Here is a 22,354-nt window from a genome sequence, read left to right on the forward strand (position 1 = left end):
ACAGTGACTGGAGAAATGAGGTAACGGTGTCCTGTTATACAGTCAACACCAAGTGTCATTTAATAAATGTATATATGTACACAAAAGCAATCTTAATCATACAAGACAAAAAAAAAAATTGAAATTTAAATTTGTAAAACCACATCACAGCTCATCTCGCATTTACAATACGCACTATGAAATGCCACTTGAAAATCCTTCATCAGATATACTGAAGACATTCTAACATCATATAATTACAATTACATGTGATACTACCAAGACATTGTGAGGAAAAATAAAAATGTACATACACATAATCTGAAAACAGTAATTTTCTCTAAACCTCAAAATTTGGGGATCAAAAAGTGAATACAATTTTCTTATTCTGAAGCCATTACAAAGTTAAAGGTTCTCTAAATTTGGATGTACAAGAATTTCCCAGTTTAAGGCTATCGTGAACAAACCCATGGAACTGCAGCCATTCACAGAGCATTAACTATGGCCAAGACCATCACACTTCATCCAAGAAGTTCAATCCACATATGCAGTGCAGAATCAACCTATTGTTCCTACAAAAATACAAACCATCACCTTCTATTTGGAGTATTCCTAGGCATGAGCTTTTCAAACAGTCACTGAAATTTTATAAAGTGGTTAACTGGAGGTAGGTAAGTGAGTATCTGAGGGAGGTCCCACTCACATGCTGTAAGACAGCACTTTTTTCTTTAGATATAGTTAAGATATGCAGCACTTCCTGAAACTTCCTTCATCTTTAATGTTTGTATGGTGTCTGAATTTTAGTTCAGCACAGACTTCAAGAAAAAAAGTGAACACACAAGGTGTGAAGGACAAAAGCATGTTAATGGCTGCTTTATGCTGGTGTGTAGCCAGGTTTTGTTGTTTTGCTGTAGTAGGTCCTGCAAGGAGTGCGCTGTCTCCGCTCCTTCACAGTGGAGAGGTTTAACAGTAAGGGAAGGAGGCCAAAAGATGTTTTTCAGTTTCTTTGAAGGACTCTGCCTTTGATAGCCCAGAATCTGTTTAGCTCCTACCAGACAAACCTCTCTCCCCCTACCCTATGCTCGTTCTCCTCTGGCTGGAGAATGGGGGTACACGTGAAAGTAGGTGACCAGCCCACTTTCAATCTCCAACAGTGTCAACCCAGGTGTGTGCATCAAACGCTCTCCAAGTGAGACAGCAGTGTGCATTTGTAGTTTGCCGCTACTTACCAGGTTTTATTGGCAGTTTCACTGAACTACTGGCAAACATTTCTACCCCTCTGTATTTTGAGTACCATCTTTCACTGCTGTTCCCACAAAGGAGCATATCATTGTGGCAGTCATCATTTTTGTTGAGATACCCCAATGGTAGAGCATAGGCTGCACTCATCCAATGTTACCACCTGCCTCAACATGTCGCTACTGTAGCCAAGGAGAGTAAGATTTGTAGACAGAGTAAGGTGGAGAAACACAAAGGCATATCTGCTGCCTCGTCATCAAGCTCTTCCTCCTTATCTTCTATCCTTTCTTCCTCTGGGGCAAAGAAAAAACAAGTATTGGAAGCCCTCTCATAAGAAGTGAGTGCCTTCCATCTTTGGGGGTTGGCAACAACATTCACTCACCTGCAGGTGGGACATCTGCTGTAAGCAGAGTTGACACCGGGTTCTCTTGAGCAGGCTTGTGAACCAATGTCTTCTCATTTCCTTCTAAGTCATGAGGACTGTCTCAGACTCTTTCCCTGTTTTTACTTCTGCCAAGATATGCAGAGAAGAGTCAGCACTTGGTGCATGCAGATAGAAGGTTCATGTGTGACAGAGCACTGAGATGATCTGTATGTAAGTGATCGTGCAAACCCTCCGGTGTTGCCTGGTTTGTCCAAAACTTGTGATGTATGTTTGCACCATCTCTGGATTGTGCACATGCAAACAGAAGGTTCATACATGTACAGGTGCTTCATTTTCATACCTCTGTATTGCAGTAGTTTTGAGCGGACACTTACGGTTATCCTGCTTCGTCCAAGATGACAAAATTTCTCCCAAAATAAACTCAAGGAAGGTTTTACGTGCAGGGTTAACCCTCATTCATAAAATGGCCACCCCCATTCAAATTAAGTGCAAAATGGCTGCCCATTTAGTATACTCCTCTCAATTTTGTCTTTCCTGTATTATTCCCCTTCTGCCGCCAAATGTCTCGTGTTTCCAGGTTGCTACGGGAGAGCTGCTACAAGGATTGCAGTCGTTACCAGAAGCGGCAGCCATATTGGACCCTGAGGCGCTCTGGTCTTGCCATGAGTCGGGTGCACCTACCCCGGGTTCGTTCTCACAAGTGTTTTGGTTCTGATAGCGAGTGGACGTCCATTGTTCTCGCTAACCCATTCCACAGGTCTGCAACCCATGCCCCTTTGTGATGGGCCTGATTTCAGGATACCCATATATTGGATCGTTCCTTTGGACTCCTGCGGTAAGCCTAAAGGTGCGTTCACACGATCGAACAATGTTCGACGGATATAATTGTTACCAACTAGCAGTGGAAAGCGAAAAGGCTCGCTGTTGACGTCAGAAGCGAGCACCAAGTGGTGTACCGGACACTGTCCGTGTTCCCAGCATCGAAACGTCACACACTGAATTAAATGCCTGAGTTACCAACGGACATCACCTTCGAACATTGTCCACCGGTCTATGCCCTGTGAGCAGATTCGAAACGGTGGTAAACACCCTCATCTGGTACCACTGCTTGTTGCCAGATCCGCTTCCATCGTTTCACCGCTTATGACGTCATCCTGCTTCTCCTGTGATATGGTAACGATTTTGTCCGTCGAACATAGTTCGATTGTGTAAACGCACCTTAAGACAACTCGAGTATTTTGGCACCCTGTTTTTCCTCCTACTGAATGTTTCTCAACTTTTTAATGAACCCCTCCAAGTAAATCCTGTGTTCCACCACGTGTATTTCTCTCTCTCCATTCATCTCTGTAAATTCTCCCTTTGATCCCTAGTCCAGCCTTTTCTCAACTATGACCATCAATCGTTTGCATGCTAGTTAATTCAAATCTGTGAACAGTGAGATATAAGGGAGTTTCAATTGGCTATGCCATTCATGGGCACGTTGTAACTGCATGGTATTAGGGCTTCAATTCCGGCCAACACTATAGTTAATTCGACACCTCTCTCTTCCAGCGGGATGCCTTTATTGTGGGTGACTGAGGACACTCTCAGCTCCCCTTTCATCCATCGTCTGGACCCATCCACACGTGATGGGACAAGGAATATCACCTTTTGCGGCACCGTTAATTACATGTCTTCATGATCTCTTATTAATGATGTGTGCCCCAAATATAATTAATTTGTAAACTATTGTTATTAATTAAGTAAATGTAATTAATCGTTAACTGAGCATAATTATGCCTTGCAGTAATTTGACTAAAATGAGTACCTAAGGTTAGTAATCATCTTCTTCTATTTTTCTCTGTTTTTCTGTATTACTGTCAACCATTTTATAGGATTCCGTTGCCAAGGCCAAGGCTGGCAAGTAACAGAGGGATATTTCTTCTCAATTACAGAGTTGGGAACCATAGTCAGTCATCATGGCCTCCTCATAGGCAGTACTGTGGTTCAACTTTGGCTGACCATGCTTGCAAACTTTGTCATCACCGAACTCTCAACAGCAGATGAGAGGTTAGTGATGTAAGGAGGAAACACAGACTCTCCTCTTGAAAAAAGTGCAACCTATAGGAAAACTGGGGTGTTGGTGAGTTCTTACACTCCTGTATTTTAAGATTTTACTAAATAAATATAAAATCTATCTTCTCCCAACAAGTTTCTCCCATGACTAGTCTCAGTAGACTGGATCAGTCTTAGGTTACTCTTTACCCTTTCTTAAGAGGCATTCTGATAGCCAGGATACCTTAAGCTAACATGCAGTCTCCTTCAAGCTCACTAGGCATTCGAACGGTACTGCAGCCAAACCTTCTAGAGTAGCCATGCCTTCTGCATCAAGTATCAGGAAGACTCAGACCTCCTCAACACAGGGAGTCCTGGTTTCTCTTCATCACAAATGGGCCAAGAGTCTTCCCAGCCTTTTAAACAATCCCTCTCCATCTCTGGCTCAAGGGGGAGACAAAGAGAATATGGGAGGGGAATGCTTAGGGTAGACTGTCTCCTTCTCTAGCAGCCACAAGTGGGGATAGTCTGTACTTCTAAACAGTTATGTACTACTGTACTTGTCAAGGACTGCCGACCTTCCCTCTCCCTGATACCAATCCCATTGCTGGTATACCCTCTTAGATCTCTCAAGCTCTGGTCTCATCAGCCTTGGTAGGCAACCCTTCGAAGAGAAGGTTACTCTGAATACAAACTTTGTTCTCTAACCTTGGACTGTGCTATAGCCATTGTACTGTGGCCATCCATGGCCTTGGGTTTGAGTTCCCTTGCTTGAGGGTAAAATCAGGCATTTTTCCTCTTTTCTGTTCATTTTCCTGTTTTTCTGAAAGTGTGTAGGACAGGCTGATGAGAAACCAAAAGTTTTTTTGGTGGATTATCAGGAAAGCGCCTTCTTCTTTACCTAAACTTTTCCTTCTAGGATTTTCAAAATTTCTAAATCCATCTTGACTGCCCTCCCCTCTTTGTTGTGGCAAACCAGGCAGGTTTCTTACCCATCTTTGCCCTGCCCACTGCACGCCAGTGATTGGCTAGCTCTCGAGGGGGAAATGACGTCACATAAGTTAACAGTCCAAATGATTACCAGTATGGATTTGACTCTGTTCGGCAATGTTGCGTTCTGTGCATGAATCATAACACCACAGATAAGAGTTCCCGGGGTTGTGAAGTATGCAACTGATATCTCTGATAAAAGATATATTAGGTTATACAGTGTATCATTATGAAGATCTTGGGTCATTTTGTCTGTGCATCTTTTTTTTTTATCATGCGCAACCTAAATACACAGGCATCTTGCTTTTTTTCTTTTAAATTGGTGTTGGGCTAAATAAGCGATCCCACATAGACCGCATTAACTGAAATGAAGCATAGACTTATGCAGCCATGTCAAATGTTAATATCATTGAGAGATTAGGCCTAAACGTCAATTTCTTATATTTTGAGGCAATGACAAGGCATCGGCCTACACATCAATTTCTTATATTTTGGGGCAAAGACAGAGCATAGGCCTACACATCAAATTCTTATATTTTGAGACAATGACAGGGCATGGGCCTACAATTGCAAATAGTTTTCTAGCCGTATCTGTTGGAAATAGAGTAGCTTTTAATTAATATAGTAATTTCAACTCATGATATATAATGTATATACAAAGTGGAATGTACATGTATAAGCAAGTGCACATACACATACATGCGTGGATGGCCACAGTAATTGTAACGCCACTTATACCATAGAGAATAAAAGTAAAACTTGTGGGCACGTAGCCGATGGCACACACAGATTAATCATAGGACTGTCTCAGCCTTACACACAACTATCAAACTGCTCTCAATAAACTATACTGAAAATATATTTACAAAAGGGGTAACAAATGGTATTACTGCAATGAGTAAATATAAGGCTGCTGTAGTACTTCTATGAAAATGAATGCTAGGGTAGGAAGGCATCATAAGATACTTAACATAATAAGAAAAAAATAAATGATAGCTGAAAAAGTTATGTATGAGATGATCCAAACCAGCATGCTAGTAGCCCATGAATCACTTGATTTTGGGGGCATTCTTGTTGATTACCCTGTTGGACAAAAGGATATTAAAGTCAGTAAATCTCTCTCTCTCTCTCTCTTGCTAGGAGAATATTCTAGCATAGACTGTATTCATAAAGATCTTGATTACTTTTAATTAAAACATATTAATAAATTTCAATTAACAAGAGTGGGCAGATAATTCTTTACACCAGTATTTTATGAACAGGTCTATGTTTATCCTGCAATGTTAGGTTATCATATGAAAATATTTTGAAGACGCTACAAGCACCATAACAGCAGCAACAAAAACCAGAATAACCACAAGAACCACAATAAAATGGCAGAATATAAGATAGACCTATAATCCAAACATCATAAACACATAGGACAGTATAGGTCTATGTCATTTTTTATGATCCTGTTATTTTGAGAGGAGATAATGTCCTTAAGAAAATTCTCAGCAAATTATATCCAATATGACTCATATAGCCTATCATACTGTAAGTTTAAGTTAAACACAGGTATATTCTCATTTTGTAGAGTGCAGTCACTGCTTGTCATCCCTCTGAATGTGTAAACAATTGCAATGAAATCGACTTTATGACTATTAAAATGTAGTACAATTTCCTGAAATCAATATGAAATACCAGTCTGCACAGCTCTGAGAAAATCTTTGTGTTAAATTTAGAATGGTGAACACACTTGACAATATCAGATGGTAATTATCATTGTCCAGTGCACCGATTCGAACGCACACATTCCATGTCACCTCCATATTCAGGTGAACTTCATTTACAAAACACAAGACTGCAGTATTGCAGAACACTTGACTTCATTCATATTTTCCTCTTTTTTTACCATTTTTAGGGAGATGTGTATTATGATTTTATTGCAGGGGATAATATAACATTTCCCTTTGATAATCAGCAGAATGTATTTTAGTTTGGTAAAACAACCATTACAAAATAAATGAAGATGAAAAGAACCACAGATTAACCAACTTTTCAAAACCATTGCCAACCAATCAGCTTCAAGGAATGATCATGACATAATCAGTGGGCGGGGCTTAGCTGCAATGCTAGGTGGACTTTCCTACAATAAGGTGTGCTGGCTTCATCTTATCAACCATTTGCTTCCAGCATTTCTTCAGTGACATAGGGTTAGTTTTATTTATACCTCAATGTAATTTTTGTGAATAATATAAATACTGTTGCTGTTGATTGCATCATTATCAGTTATTGTCATGTTGATTTTTATTATGTTGCTGTTGTTATGAGTCTATTGATTAGTTTTGCAACTTATGTTGTTAATTTTTATTCTTTCGGGAGACATTAAGCGGAGCCCGGAGCCTGCTACTCATTACTGTAAGAAAACCTGCAGAGTACTTTACTCAAATATTCTGGGCTTAAGGTCACATTTTCTTGATTTCTACTTAAGGTCAAATTTTCTTGATTGCCAGAGTTGTGCCCATAACTATGACTTGATGTTTTTATCTGCAACTCTTGTAAGTAGTAACAAGTCAAATGTTGAGTTTTTAATCCCAAGGTTTGATGGCCCAGATTTTATTTATTGTCATAAAATCCCACATGCGTGAGGTATGGCTGTACACACTAAGTCCAGATGACCTATGTATCATCAGAAAAGCTTAGAGTGTCGTTGCCATGAAATTCTTTGTTTTAAAGTTTTCAGCAAGTTTTACAATGTATATGTATTTGCTGTTTACCGCAATCCCAACGATTCCACATATGACTGTTTCTTGGAGAGGATTAGTATAGCTCAGTCACACGATTTAAAAGCTTCATTTGTTATTTGTGGAGACTGCATAATGCAAAGCACATTCAAGTGGCTTAATTCAAATTCAACAGATCAACATGGCTGGTCTGCTCTTGAGTTCTGCGTATCCTCTGATTTTGGATGGATGGATGGATGGATGGATTATGAAATTTAGGTTACAAGTCCAAGGTCTGCGAGTATATAGGCACTTACAATCACTGTGCCACTGGGATGGACATATCTGTCAATCAGTATATTCCTAATTCCACTATTGGAAAAATAGTCTGGCTAAAATCTACAGCCAACTAGGATCGCACTATTGAAGCATATCAGGCACTTAATATTTCAAGTACTATATCAGATCCAGATCCAAAGAAGAAGCTGATGGCTATTTTAGTAAGGTATGTTCCTAGAAAGGTCTTTAAATTCAAGATAAATTACCAGCCATGGTTTGATGATACATGTAGAAGAGCTTACAATGACAAACAGTCCAAATTCAACACATGGAGACAAAATTGTTCACATGAAAATTACATCATTTTTATTGAGTCCCTGCGCTGTGAATAGAATTTATCATACTGCTTAGGGAAATTACAATAATTCCTTAAATTGGAAACTTAAAGGAATTACTCAGCCTCATCTGTGGTGGACCAAATTGGCATCATTTATCTTTGGGTCAAGCTCATCTCCCATTGCTCCACTACTAACAGATGATGGTAGATTGGTTACTGGCCCTAGGGAAAAGGCTGAACGACTTCATCGAGATTTTGAAGCTAAGTAATCAACTGAGGATGTCCCTCTCCCTGATACTTGTCATCCTGACCCTACTCTCACAAAATTTGCATTTTGCTCTCTCTAAGGATGTTAAAAAAATTCTTGATAATCTTGATAGCTGGAGAAGTTTCTGGTGATTTCTATTCTTTGGTTTTTAAAAAGGTTCTAATGTGTTGTCTCCCCAGATTTTTATGTCAATATAGTAACTCTGTGGATGAGCACAAGCTTAGCAACAGAGTGCTTGTTCCAAAGAAAGGCATATCTGCAGAATGCAGTAATTACAGCCCAATTTCTATTCTCCCTGTGCTCTCCAAGGTTGCAGAAAAACTAATTTTTATGCAGCTGTATAAGTATGTGGAATCTAAAGGATTGTTTGCTAATAGTTAATATGCATGTCAAAAGCAATTAGGTATCTGCGATGCTCCTTTAGATTTGACATGCCATTTGCAAGAGAACCTTTATAAGTGTTCTGAGTGCTGGTTTCATTTTAGTGAATTACAAGGAAATTATTTATAAACTTCAGAATCTTGGAGTGAGCGGATATGTTTTACATTTACTTCAAGATTTCCTTACAGGTAGGCAGCAACGAGTTGCTGTTGACGGGATCTTTAGCGAACCAAGACCTATTGTATATCTGGAATTCCACAGGGTAGTGTTTGTAGTCCACTGTTATTTTTAGTTTATACAAGAGATATGGTTGTTGGCCTGGAAAACAAGATTGTTTAGTATGCTAATGATGCAATACTTGTGGGTGTCATAAAGTCTCCACTTATGAGAAATGAAGCTGCCCTAAGTTTCAGTCAGGACATCGAGAGGATTATTATTATTATCATTATTATTCAGTATATGAAACCTAATCATATGGAACAAGCCCACAGGGGCCATTGACTTGCAATTTAAGCTTCCAAAGAATATGGTGTTCATTAGGAAGAGTTAAGAGGAAGTAAAGTGAAATACAGAAAGAAGAGATCCCACTTATCAAAAAAAAAAATTAATTAATAAATAAATAGATAAAAAGTATTAAAATGATTGCATATTTGCTTGAACTTCTGAAGCTCCAGTTGCAAGACATCTTCTGGGAGGCTGTTCCACAGTCCAATGGTTTGAGGAATAAAGGACCTCTGGAACTGAGAACTTCGACAGCAAGACACATTTACCGTACTGCATATTGGTGCCACTGTTCAGTGAATCTGGTTGCTCTCAGCAGATAAATGGGATCAGGGATCAATTGTGAATGTGAAAGACCTCAGTTGAAATACGACTTATGAAAAAGAGACAAGCAAAAGACCATCTGTCGATGGTCCCAGTCATAACTGCTAGTATTAGGAAACAGAAACCTGCCACCATAACCACTATAGCTAAAAGAGATAAATCTCTGGCAGAAGCAGACATCCACACTGGAGAACAGTATTCCAGTAAAGGAAGTACAAATAGCTTCAAAAAAGGTTGCGTTGATTTTATCACTGTTATAAATATATGAGGCCTTCTAAACAATACTAACAACACCTAAATTAGTGAATGGTGTAGTTGGTGGGGTATGAGGATGTACTCCAGTAAAACAAAAACACTGTTGATTAGCAGCTCTTTTACAAATTTTCCACCCCATCCTCTCCTCCAAGTCCATGGAACTCTGCTGAATGAGTCTCAAGCTCTAACTATTCTAGGTGTAACTTTTGACTCACATCTTAATTTTGGGAAGCATCTAATGAAAGTGTCAGCAAATGGCACACAAAATTTAGGTGTTGTAAGAAAGGCCTTATATATTTCTCATATATTTATAACAGTGATAAAATCAATGCAACCTGTTTTAGGTCATTTGTGCTTCCTTTACTGGAATACTGTTCTCCGGTGTGGATGTCTGCTTCTGTCAGAGATTTATCTCTTTTAGATAGAGTAGTTCATGGTGGTAGGTTTCTGTTTCTTAATATTAGTAATTATGACTTGGACCAATGGCGGATGGTCTCTTGTTTGTCAGTTTTTCATAAGTTGTATTTTAACAAAGATCTTTCATATTCTCAGCTGATCCCTGATCCCCTTTTCCTGCCGAGAGCAACCAGATTTGCTGAACAATAGCACCAGTATGCAGTAAAAGAACCTCACTGTAGAACTTCTCAGTTCCAAAGGTACTTTATTCCTCAACTGTTGGACTGTGGAACAGTCTCCCTGAGGATATCATGCAACTGGAACCACAAGTTCAAGTGGAGATGCAATGCATTACTACCCTATTTTCCTTCCATTTTAATATTTTATCTATTTGTTAATTTAATTTTTCTCTTTAAATAGGTGAGATCTCTTCTTTCTGTATTTCCCTATACCTCCTCTTACTTCCTGTTGAACACTATTCTTTGGAAGCTTGAATTTCAAGTCAATGGCCCCTATGGGTTTGTTCCATATGAATAGGGTTCATCTTCTGAATAATAACAATAAAGTACGCATCTTGCATACTGACAGAAAACATCCAGTCACCCATCTGGAAGGCTGCTAAGGCCAAACTGAATGGCTCCACCCCAAAAGGAGTAAAATGAACAAACTTGTTGCAACTAAAAATGTCCCATACTAGTTTCTAGCTTCCCCGGGGCCTTGGCAACTAGTTGGTGGTAAAATCTGTGACTGGTCTAAAATTTGCTTGATCACCTCCTTGTGTAACAACTGTCTGATCTCCTTCAAAACCAAGAAATTCACTGTGTGAAGAGGGTGAGCAAGGAAGGATATCCAGGATGGCAACAGGGGTGGAAGAGTAACAAAAAGTACAAAGTATCCTTCCCCGAGAATCATTACTACCCAAGGTTCTTCTTGAAGCTTTGCCAGACAGGAAAAATGTGAGCCTTGATCACCCTGAAAGAGCTTACTTAAGTCGAAGAAGTCAAGGGTCGTTTGGACTGATATTCAACTCAGAACTTTCGTGTGGAAAAGGTTGCAGAAACAGTACACTGAAGGGAAGGCTTCAAAGATTTTTCTAAGAATTCTGTAATCTCCTGATTCAAGAGATATTTGGTGATGCCCTTATACACTTCGGGGTTAAGGAGACAATGATGAAACAATTAAAAAACAGCTACTCACTGCTGACCTGGAGCTACTTTATAAGATAAATATGAACAGAACTGTTCCTGTTACTTTAAACTGTGTTCTAAAAAACATAAGACATTCCCCCCTAAACCTCAGAAATAGTTATATCAAGGAAAGGTTAATACTACAGATTTGATGAGGTAGTTAAGATCCGGGCTTGAAAGGCAGATCCAGACCCCTGTGCTTAAAAACAGAGCTAAGCAAGACTCGATACCCCTTAATGGTGGAGGGCAACAGACCCCTAGAGGTCCTCAGATAAAGGAGAAAATCCACAATCTGAGTCAGAGATGTCTCAGAAGAAGAGTCGTTATGTCTACTCTACCATTTATGGAAAAGAGCCGCAAGTTCATGAGAAAGGACTCCTAGCCAGTCCAAGGCGAAGTCTCCAACTAAATCATTGCAATTTTCAATCTTCTTGGCTAGCGCTCCCACCATCCAGTCCAAGAAACTGAAAACTTCAAACACCTCGAAGAGGTCTTTGACAAGGTGGTCAAGTTCTGCAATTGAAAACATAACTTTTGCTGACAAAAATGCTGAGCGTCTGGAAGGAGGAGTTTCCCTGGTGGCGTAGGAAAGAAACCTCCTATGGATTAAATGCGAGGGAGGAAAGACGAAGGAAGCCTTACCTTACTCCCTCTTAGCAGAAAACCAAACTTCAATTTCCTTGAGTGCCTTCCTAGAAGACGAGGAAAGCACCATTGTGAAGAGCCTAGGTCTGTCATCCGGATGGCTCCTCATGAGGAAGGTCGAGATAGGCGAGACTGGGGCTAGCTGGAGCCAAAAAAAGGAGGAAAGCTCGCCCGCAAATATTGAAGGACAGCTCCATAGGCTAGAAGACCCGCAGTTGGAAATGGGTGCTGGGAACTCCGAGCAGGAGATTGATACTGAAGAGTTGGCGCCAGGTGCTTGGGAGCTGGCACTTGGGAGCCGGCACTGGGCGCTCAGAAACTGGCAGTGGACGCTCAGGAGCTGGCGTCAGGCACTTGTGAGGAGATGGGAGCTTGAACAAAGACGATGGGGTCCTGAGAGGGATCGTTGGGTGCTTGGGAGCCAAATACCTGTACTGGCTCCCAACAGAAGTATGCTCAGGAGAGGACTAAAGGCAGTCCCCACTTACCAGCAGCATCGGTTCACAGCATTTTGGTGTTACGGCACTTGGCTAGTGACGTTGTTAACTGGATTTTCGGTGCCAATCTCTGGTTAACGGCACTGTTAAGTGTGGATCTCGGAGCTGATCTCTGGTTAACAGTGCTGTTAAGTGGGGATTTCTGCACCGATCTCTGGTTAAAGATGCCAATATCAGGTTAACAGTGCTGTTAAGCAGAGTTTTCAGTACTATTATCACCGATTTTCAGTTAGTGGTGATTTTCAGTTAGCGGCACTTGGCTCGGGGGCTGCCTTCACTCCAGACTATCCCATGTGCTGCAGGAAGGTTGAAGGCTGCGACCCGGCTCCTTTAACCGCTAACTGGGCAGCAGAGAAGAGTGGCCAGCATTGTCTGTGTGCCTCTTCATTGGACAAGCCGAATCTAGAAAGCATTTGCGGCGCTTCCAGTCTGGCCTGGAGTCTTGAGAGTCATACAACACTGGTGCACATCCAAGACACCTTTCCAGTGGCTGTCTGTTGAAACCTGGGATAAAGACAGTCCCCGGTTAATGGCGATCCGGTTTTACAGTCCTTGTTTAGCGACAAAAACTGTCAATTTTCGGCGCCAAAAATCGCCGATTTCTGCTTATTGGTGCTGCCAATAAGCCCCGAAAATCACCGATTTTCCGTTAGCAAGCGATTTTCGGTTATCATCACACGCTCAGAACGGAACCCCTGCCGATAACTGGGGACTGCCTCTATACATGCGACAGGTTCAACTGAGGGGGCAGCAACCCGTAGGCAAACCCCACTGGCCTCCCTTGGACTTCCAGCATGTCTTCTCCCAGGTTCAGGGGAGCAGGACAGAGACCCGTCTAGGAGAACCGGTGGGACGAGGAGCCAGCTCCCCTACTTGCATAACACTGTCTCCTGACAAGACATCTTTCAGTGGCTGTCTGTCGATGCCTGGGAACGAGCCACAGGTTTGACTGAAAGGGCAACTACCCAGGGGCCAATCCCCTCGGCCTCCATTGGACTTTCGGTATTTCTTCTCCTAGGTTCAGCGGAGCAGGACAGTGACCTTGATCTAGAAGAACCAATGGAACGAGAAGCCACATCCTCCACTTGCACAACACTATCACTTGTCACTTTGTGGGAAGTGGCGCCATCTGAATACGTTTGCCTATAAATGCCTTAAGTGACGCACCTAACTCCGCCACTGTATTAACTAGGAAGTTAATTTTCTTGTAAAACCTAGACTCTAGACTGGCAATGGCATCAAGTTCGGAAGCAAGGGAGCCAGGCGCGGGAGTAGGTGGATTAAAAGTAGGAGGGCTAGTAGCAGGAGAAAATTAGGAAGAAGGGAAGAAGGAATAGCAGAGCTATCTTCTAACCTAACCTAGAGTAGAATTCTAGACTAAGGAAAGCTCGTTTCTCAGCTCTAGAGGCCGCTTTCCTTTTTCTATCCCTCTCACTTGTCTAGCTGAGATTTAAATACCTTCTACATTTGCTAATCATTACATTTAGCACAAGTTTTCTCCCTACCATATTTCTGCCCACTACATTCACTGCAAACTGTATGAAAATCATATGAAGATTTGATTGATTTGGTTTTGCAACTTTTGCTACAATAGCAAAACTAGGTGAACTTGAACCAGGCATAATAAAAACCAAATAACTAGAAAAAATTATCCCGAAAGCTATTAAAGCTTGAAGGCTATTCAAATAAGCGATAATACTTCACCGAAATCCAGCCCTACAACCAAAAATATGTAAAAAAAAAAAGCTGCAGGAAACCCCCAATGTTACTCGAGGGCCAGCAGAAACACAATGAGGCTATCTGCTAAGTTGTTTCCAGTATTTCCGGCGGTGGGTGGGACATGTCACCTACACTAAACAATCAAAGCTCTATTGCAATTTTTTAAATAAAAGCTGCTCTGAGAGTTAGAAACTATAGCTATGTAATTCCTTGGTAAGAGACTTACATGAAAATGACATTTTTATAATAAAGTTAAGTTTCATATATACTTACCAAGTAATTACTTAGCTATAGCTTTAACTCGCACGGCAACCTAAATCAAAAATTGCAGTAGCGTTTCAATTGCAAAGTATAGGTGACAAACCCCGCCCACTGCATGGGTGCGTGGATAAAGACTTCTGCCAGTGGCATCATTCTGCTTGTGCCCTTATGTCCATGAGAGGGGAGGAGGGAGGGCTCTGATTCTGTAATTACTTGGTAAGTATATATGAAACTTAATTTTATTATAAAAATATCATTTTCATATACGTAACTTACCAAGTACAGTAATTATTTAGCTGAATCCGACATTGATGGAGGGGTGGGATGAATGGACACATTCTAGCCCAAAACATTCTTCTTTTTTTAACGTGCTTTTTTTTCCCATTTGTATGGGGTAAGCACGATGCCTTCTTTTGAAGGACTTTGATTTGGCTTTGGGGTAGACCACAGTCTAGATCGGCTGCCCTGCCTGTCATCGCTTAGACCCTTTTAGCGTATGTACATGTATTGTACCAGTCACCAGCGCCCTTTCTTCCAGCAGCGAGAACTTGTTGCGTGGTTAGGTCGACAGTCGAGACGTGTGAGGTGTTTGTTATGTCTTTAGGAGATGTTGGAGTGGCTTTGTTTGTGTGTGTATTAGTCTGTAACACCCATTTGCTTTTAAGCAAACCTATCTGTTAATTACATACTTAATCCCAGGGTGTCCACAGATAGCAAAGTGTCCGCCTCTCTGACTGGTCAGCTGAGGATCTGAACGCGCGCCACAGACCTCTACGAAGTCCGAAGCTGCTGCTCTAACCGACTTGGCCATCGAGGATCTTTTGCTAGCCCAAAACATTAAGGTGTGATAATGACTTTGAAATAGAAAGGATGGCTAGCACTGACAACAATGCTTGTCGTTTCCTTACCTGGTAAGAGCGCTACTGCAGGTGAATACTACCTCTGGTTGGTGCTCATCTTAACCTGTAGTGGCGTGGCAGATGAGCCAAGGGTCGCCTCTACGTCAGTGGGAGTCTTGAAGCAGAGGATCGGCCTGATCGCTGACAAGACGTACATAAAAAAGTGCCCTTCCCTGGGCGCAGTACCAAAAAATCGAACAACCAAACAAAGTTGTCACCTATACTGACAAAAAACCACTACCTCTCCATAAAGACTGGTGGCCACTCTAGGTACAAAGTACCCTCAGTCTCCCCAAAACTCAACACCTTACGTCAAGGAGAAGTGACAGAAGAGAGAAAGGATCTCTCCTATGCTTCTTTCCCCAGTACCATGCCAGCCACTGATAATGGCTCAACTTCTTGTTAAACTTATTCAAGGTTGGCAATGACATCGGAGTCAGAAGCATGGGAGCTAGGCATGGGAGTATAAGGAATGATAGGAGGGGGTTGGGAATAGGAGAAAAGGTGTTACCTAGGGTAGAAGGAATAGCAAGACTAAGATCTGACTTAGGCTTAGGGGAAGAATCTAGGCTAACAGATGCCCTACTCTCTGCCCTTGAGGCAGCCTTTCCCTTCCTATTCTTTTCAAGTTTACTAAGGTGATATTCAAGAACCTTCCACTTTCTCTCATCCCTATCCTTGCATTCATCACAAGTATTCTCCTTTGAACATACCTGCCCTTTACAATTATTGCACATGGTATGTGCGTCGCAGCAAAAATTAGTCAACCTAGACTTACAGCCTTCGCTACAATAGCGAACACTAGAAGCACTGGAATCAGACAATTAATTCGAAAGACTAATCTAAACTGACAGAAGCAAAGAAGCAGTTTGAAAGCTGCACGAAAGCAATACTTCACCGACTTCCAGCGAGAATACTAAATACCAGTGAAACGGGACTGCAGCAGCTCGACAGTGTTGTTTGTACACGTGGCAGAAGCAGAATGACAATACTAGCAGAACTCGTTATCCCTGTACCTGTGCAGTGGGTGGGGCTTGTCACCTACACTGTGCTACTGAAGCGCTACCATGATTTTTGAATTTAGGGTTGCCACGCAAGTTAAAGCTATAGCTAAGTAATTACTTGGTAAATTACTTGCATGAAATGGTATTTTTGGATTAGTCTAACTGCCTACACTGATGATTATCATTTAACAGTTTACCAAACCACTGAGTAAACATTTAACCTACATTGGTGAAATTAAGATTTGTAAAGCAATCATTTGCAGTCTTGCATAAACACAATTTTATTTTCAGATGATTTATGAATCTGTCTAACTACCTCGACAGGTGAAATATAAGACTCGTAAAGAAATTGTTAGTTATCTTCCAATGAAATCCTTCTGCTGCTCAGCCAGATCTGAGAGTTCACAAACTGGTAGCAGTAGTTATATTTCAAAACAACTGTGACACATTACTCCTGATTACAGAAAACCTCTCTTTTGTGCCAAGTATAGGTATGAGGATTAATTTGCAAATAAACCTTGAATATTTGACATAAGTTCTGTCAGAAGAATATGCTCTCCATAAATGATTTCAAACTGTAATGAACACAAAAATTCATCTTAATTAAACTGTTAATTTAATGACAAAGAAGTTGACTTGAAACTCAATGTTCTATCGGTAAAGAAACAACAGATATATGCAAAGAGGACATAGAAGAAACAATAGATTAGAAAAAAAGTGTTATTAAACAAATACTGTATGTACAACAAAGAACTGAATTCAAAGCATGCAACATGAGTTGGAAATAATTGCAAAGAAACTTTGCAGAGAATATTTATTATTTATTTACCTCAAATCTATTATGATTTTTATTTTTTCTTCCACAGATGCTGATAATTATCAAGGTTGAAATCATCCTCTATATCATCATCAATCAAAACCTGCAAATACAATAAACATGATAAAAAACTGTTTCCTAAGCTTGGTTTAGAAAATCAACATCAGTACCTAACTGTGTTGTACATCTGTTTTTCACTAAAATCACAGATTCATTGACTATTGATACTTGTACGCCATCAAGTCTAAAATTCATTCCCCATTTTAATTAGAAGTGGACACACTTCTTCCTCCCTTCCAAACAATGAAATATCCATTTTTGTATGTTTAATGCTTCAGCATTTTCTCTAATACATAAAATGAAATTCTCATTTTATATACTGAATTTTCAATAATCTAACATATTTTTCATAAATCTCCTAATTTTAAGTTTTGTAAATACAGCTTTCAGGATTTATCTAATTCTCCTGTTAAAATTTACTCTACAGAATACCTATACAGCATGTGTAAATGAAAAAACTGAGAAGAAAATATAAATAAAAAACTATAAATCAACCAAAGAAAAATTAACTTGCAAAACCCACAATACACACCAAAAGGAAAGTAAGGGAAGGACACAATTATTATAGCCTCTTTTAAATTTATGAGCATCAGAATGAAAATACCACTGCCAAGAAGATGATCCCACAGTATTACAGTATAGTAAAAGGGTTTAAAACAATCTAGTACTGGCAGTGTGACAAGTGACATCAACAAAGTGTGGATGCAAGGCTTGGCAGAGAGAGTAGCATGCACTAATTCTTTGATTTGCTAGATTAATGGCACTAACGGATGTTCCTCTTGAAAAAGCTGTGATCTTTATGATAAAGTAATCATCGTTACTGGGTGACAGCTACAAACATAACCAATAAGGGTTGAGCAAAAGATCTGATCCATGTACCACTAATACTGGCTAGTCTGTAGGTAAAGGCATCTTTATGAAAATACCTAGTTCTCTGGCAGCATTAAATGATAAGCTTTTTTAGTGGTTGTTTAAAAATCTTAGAGTTGCAAGTAACACTGAGCATAGTAAAATATTATACTCTGACTAAATAACTGATGTGCTAACTACAAAGCAAATAATGGAGTAAGAGACCAGTTAAAGATCAACTTCCAATTAAGTTTTAGTTTTGCTGGCATTCAATCACAATCCACTCACTACACCATTTCCTAATCTCTGTTAAGTCTAAAATCTACTAAAACTTCATTTGGAGGAGTAATGGCTGCAACAAGAACAGTAGTGTCAGCCTACTGTACCACCTCATTTTCTAATTTATATATCTTGCCTTATGGTTAACCATGTAAAATGTAATAATTAAATTGATTTGAATAAGTATGAAGTCATATCCATATAGGCTATGCATACTGGCTGTCATGAAGCAAATTTTTAGATTCCAGATGCCTACATAAGGACTTAAAAAACAGAGTACTTCTATTACTGTATCCTGAATGCACAACTGATTGTGAAGCAGATATTAGGAGGCCGCTAAGAAAATTGGCAGCAAAAGCCTGGATGAATCTGACAGATCATTACCATACTAATGAATAAAAGTATCTAGTTATTAAGCACATATATTAAGCATGGACTACTCTTACAGCAGACAAAGGCATGCATAAATGGAAGAGATTTTGAAAAAGTGTGACTATACTATGCTTTGATTCATGACTTGAGTGCAGTGGGAAGGTAGTATAACAAAGAGATGTGATGCTCAGTGACTGGAAAATAGACTGACATAAAAAAGGATAGGGAACAGTTATATCAGAAAAAGTAGTATAGCCTATACAGAAGTGGAAGGATAGCTACTAGTATGACAACCCAGAAAATCTTATCAGATCAGAATTCAAGCAAAAGTGAAACAGACATAAGAGAGCGGAGAGAACTCTTTTCACATCTAACATCTTTACAGGAAAATCTAACATTATGCTGATGATAATTGAAAAGGGTACAAGAACTGTCTGAGAAACACCACCCAAATTGGGGAAGGAAGCAAATACTAAGAGATCAATAGATATAAAACAATTATATAAAATGATAAAAAATGAACTTCCTGTAAAGAGTAATATGACCATCAAGACCTACAAGTTTCCAAATGCCACACAGCAATAATCCCCTTGGTTAAAACCCATTCGCAAAAGTAAGCCTACCCAACAACTTTTTGCTTTAAAGAAATCCTACTAATGGTTTAAAAGGCTGGATTCAAGGTGTTGGAGAAAGTGCTTTAATTTTCTAGAAGGTTTTATATAAATAAACATTTCTTTGGTTATGTGTGCAGGGCAATGTACTTGTGTACATGCAAATGTTTTCATATAATGCAAGGTTATATGTTATCAAAATAAAAGCTGGAGTGAAGTCAGATGGATAACTAAAATCCATCTCATTTCCCTATTCCCTCTTTGGATTAAAGCAAATTAATTATGTTTACAATCCCCTTAGCCATTTTATAGTCATGTATTTATGCTGAATATTCATACAGACTTTCTTCAGCCTCTTACCTTGACCTTCGGTTTTCGGGCCTCCAACCGTTTTCTACGTTCTGCCTCAGTTAATGTGGTTATGTCTATAGGCATCTGAAAAGAAATATAAATTAATTTTCTATCCTTGTACTATACAGTATATGTACAAGCATATCATTGCTCACCATGCCTGGGTTAACCAATGGAAAAGTAAAAATTTACTACTGTTTACAGTTTGAGACATGGTAATTTTCATTCACAATGCAAATCCTAAATTTTACCATACTTTTCAGCTTTGAAGTATAATCAGTACTAAGGAAGCCTAGCTATTGTTGCTTACTATCTAGACAACAAAGATGCAACACTGTTGCACCAACTGGAAATATTTTCATTTTAGTCATACTTATACTACACCTATCATCTCTTTTGCACAAGTAATTCACCCGATAATAAATACCAAACTGATATGGTAGTAGCTGCTGGTTCTATTTTTTTAAATTTAGAATGTTCAAGTACAATAGCTTTAATCATACTACACGGCCATCCAAATACGTAACCTATCAAGTAACATTATACCATAGGTGAAATCCCCCGTAACGACATTTTACTGAAGGCCAAGGCATAAAAATACTCAGTCAATTCAAAATGACATTTACAAAATAAAAATTCCTCTACATGATTCTAAAATCAGTCACAATTATTCTTCATTTATCTGATCCAATAAAGCAAAGGCCAGTTCAAATGCTGTTGTGCAAAAATATATAATGTTAAGAAACAATCTACATCTAGTGCAAAAATATATAATGCTAAGAAACAATCTACATCTAGTCCAGCCTAAATAGACAATCAACAATATACAATTAAAAACTCTTAAAAAGCTCATACTTCACTGACTAAATAATGACTTCCCAAAGGCTTATAATTTGTTTTTACAGTCTTGGTAGGACATGAATATAAAACTATCTTGTAATGTACATGGCCAAACACTTTCAAGTGTAATAGATCCACCAAGGTATGCCCTTCCCTCAATTCATTTCACTGTCCCATTTCATAAGCACAGCAAGATGGTTACCTGCATTCAATCACTGGATAAGAAGGAAACTAACTATACTGTACAGGAAAGTACAGTTTCCAGATAAAACACAATCCATATCTTTTACAAATGCCATTTACAGTGAGTGACAACCACTAAGTTTTGACTGCATATACCTTGGCAGCTGGCTAAGTTTTTCATACAGATGGTGTAGAGTAATATATAAAAGTGCCTTGGTGATAATTTCAATCTTAACAGATTTTTATTATGTTTCTTATGAATCAATAATTGTAAAATTGAAGTCTAGATACCACCTGAGTCTTAAAAGTCTAGTCACTTTATTAACATTCCTAAGAACACAGATTGGGCCATGGTCTTTACTCTTACACTGGAAGCTGATAAATGATGCTGCATAGTCTAACTAATAATGCAATTGGCCAACAACAAATAAACTGGATGGAGAGAACTTCAGGCAAGATATCAAGCTTACACATCAACATCAGATATTAGGCACTTATGAAACTGTTGGCAGCTGATGTCTCTAATCCAGAATCTTCATAACAACCAAATCGCCTAAATAATGATAACGTTGAAAATGCTTCATCCCATGAATGCTGTCTGAAGGAAAAAATAGGCCAACCTCAAAGGATAATATGCACACCAAAACTTCTAATCACAAGTTGTATCAATGGGAGGTCAACCTTTCTGGATGCTTGGTTGAGAACAATAAGCAAAATCCTGACCTGAACTATACTGCTCTTCTAAAACAGCATCAGGCTGAAAGAAGTAAAGTATCTGTCTCTAGTCACCTAATGACATCCAAAAGGTAACATGACAAATGAGTAATCATCCTTATTATTGGTGCCAATGTCTAACCATGGAGTCAGTGCAAGGAAAAATCTAAAGAACGCTTCAGTGAGTAATTTCTGCAAATGAACCACAAAGTTTTTGATGTTGATGAAGTCCATCCCACAGAAAAAACAGATTACTGTAATTGTTAGGTCTCTGTCTTTTTTCTGATATACTCACAACAGACCTTCATAACTAAATAAGCAATGCTGTTGAGTCAACAGAGTCAGAGTAGTTTTCTTTCAAAGTTCAGAGAGAAAGAGTAAATTAAAAAAAAGTCCTGTTAAAAAAAACATAAAGCTCAAAGTTCTGGAAACTGAGCTTTATGTTTTTTGGAAAAGAGGGAACATCTGAAATCAAGACGTAATTCATAAATCTTCATCACAGATGTAGAAAGATTCCCTTCTTTCAAAGATTAAATGTTAACTGAAAAAATATTACAGGAAAATCTCCATCATTCCAAAGCTCTGAAATTGCTGTACAGTCACCATCCTACTTACACACATTCAAGGTATGAACATTCAGAGATAAGAACAGACAGGGTCACAAGTTTAAATTTTGCTCTGTGCTTTTTCTGCTAGAGAGAATTTTTGCATAGAACAGAAGAACACAAGGAAGAAGAACCTGTTCCTTTATCCACTTCCTTGATTATCCCAAGGTATTCTCGTGATGAACTACCATGTACAGTATTCTTCTTACAATCATGAGAATACTCATTCATACTCATAAAATATTTCTACCTATTTTTATCTTCCCAATTTAACTTGTTTTTTTATGAATTCCCATTTCCTATATTTCCTCTCCCCACAGGAAATGTTTAGTATGTATCTTTGTCAATAGACGGTGGTGTGCACTGTTTACTTTGTGAACTTCCAATG

The 22,354-nt window shown here is 39.2% G+C and overlaps 1 protein-coding gene across 3 annotated transcripts in view; it reads right to left on the reverse strand.

Annotated features, from left to right (window-relative positions):
* Positions 1 to 22,354, reverse strand: part of mRpL55 (mitochondrial ribosomal protein L55) — a 59,813-nt gene that overhangs the window by 25,952 nt on the left and 11,507 nt on the right. For 2 of the 3 annotated variants that reach the window (XM_067098151.1, XM_067098149.1), the window contains exons 3-5: positions 19,634 to 19,708; positions 17,115 to 17,205; positions 291 to 5,710 (exon numbers count right to left, since the gene is read on the reverse strand). In XM_067098151.1, the coding sequence (XP_066954252.1) occupies positions 17,134 to 17,205; positions 19,634 to 19,708 (147 nt within the window). In that variant the 3' untranslated portion in view covers positions 291 to 5,710; positions 17,115 to 17,133. Of the gene's footprint in view, positions 1 to 290; positions 5,711 to 17,114; positions 17,206 to 19,633; positions 19,709 to 22,354 lie in introns of those variants that run through there. The other variant, XM_067098150.1, reaches the window with a different exon arrangement.

This window comes from Macrobrachium rosenbergii, chromosome 54, assembly GCF_040412425.1.
Source record: "Macrobrachium rosenbergii isolate ZJJX-2024 chromosome 54, ASM4041242v1, whole genome shotgun sequence".
NCBI lineage: Eukaryota > Metazoa > Arthropoda > Malacostraca > Decapoda > Palaemonidae > Macrobrachium > Macrobrachium rosenbergii.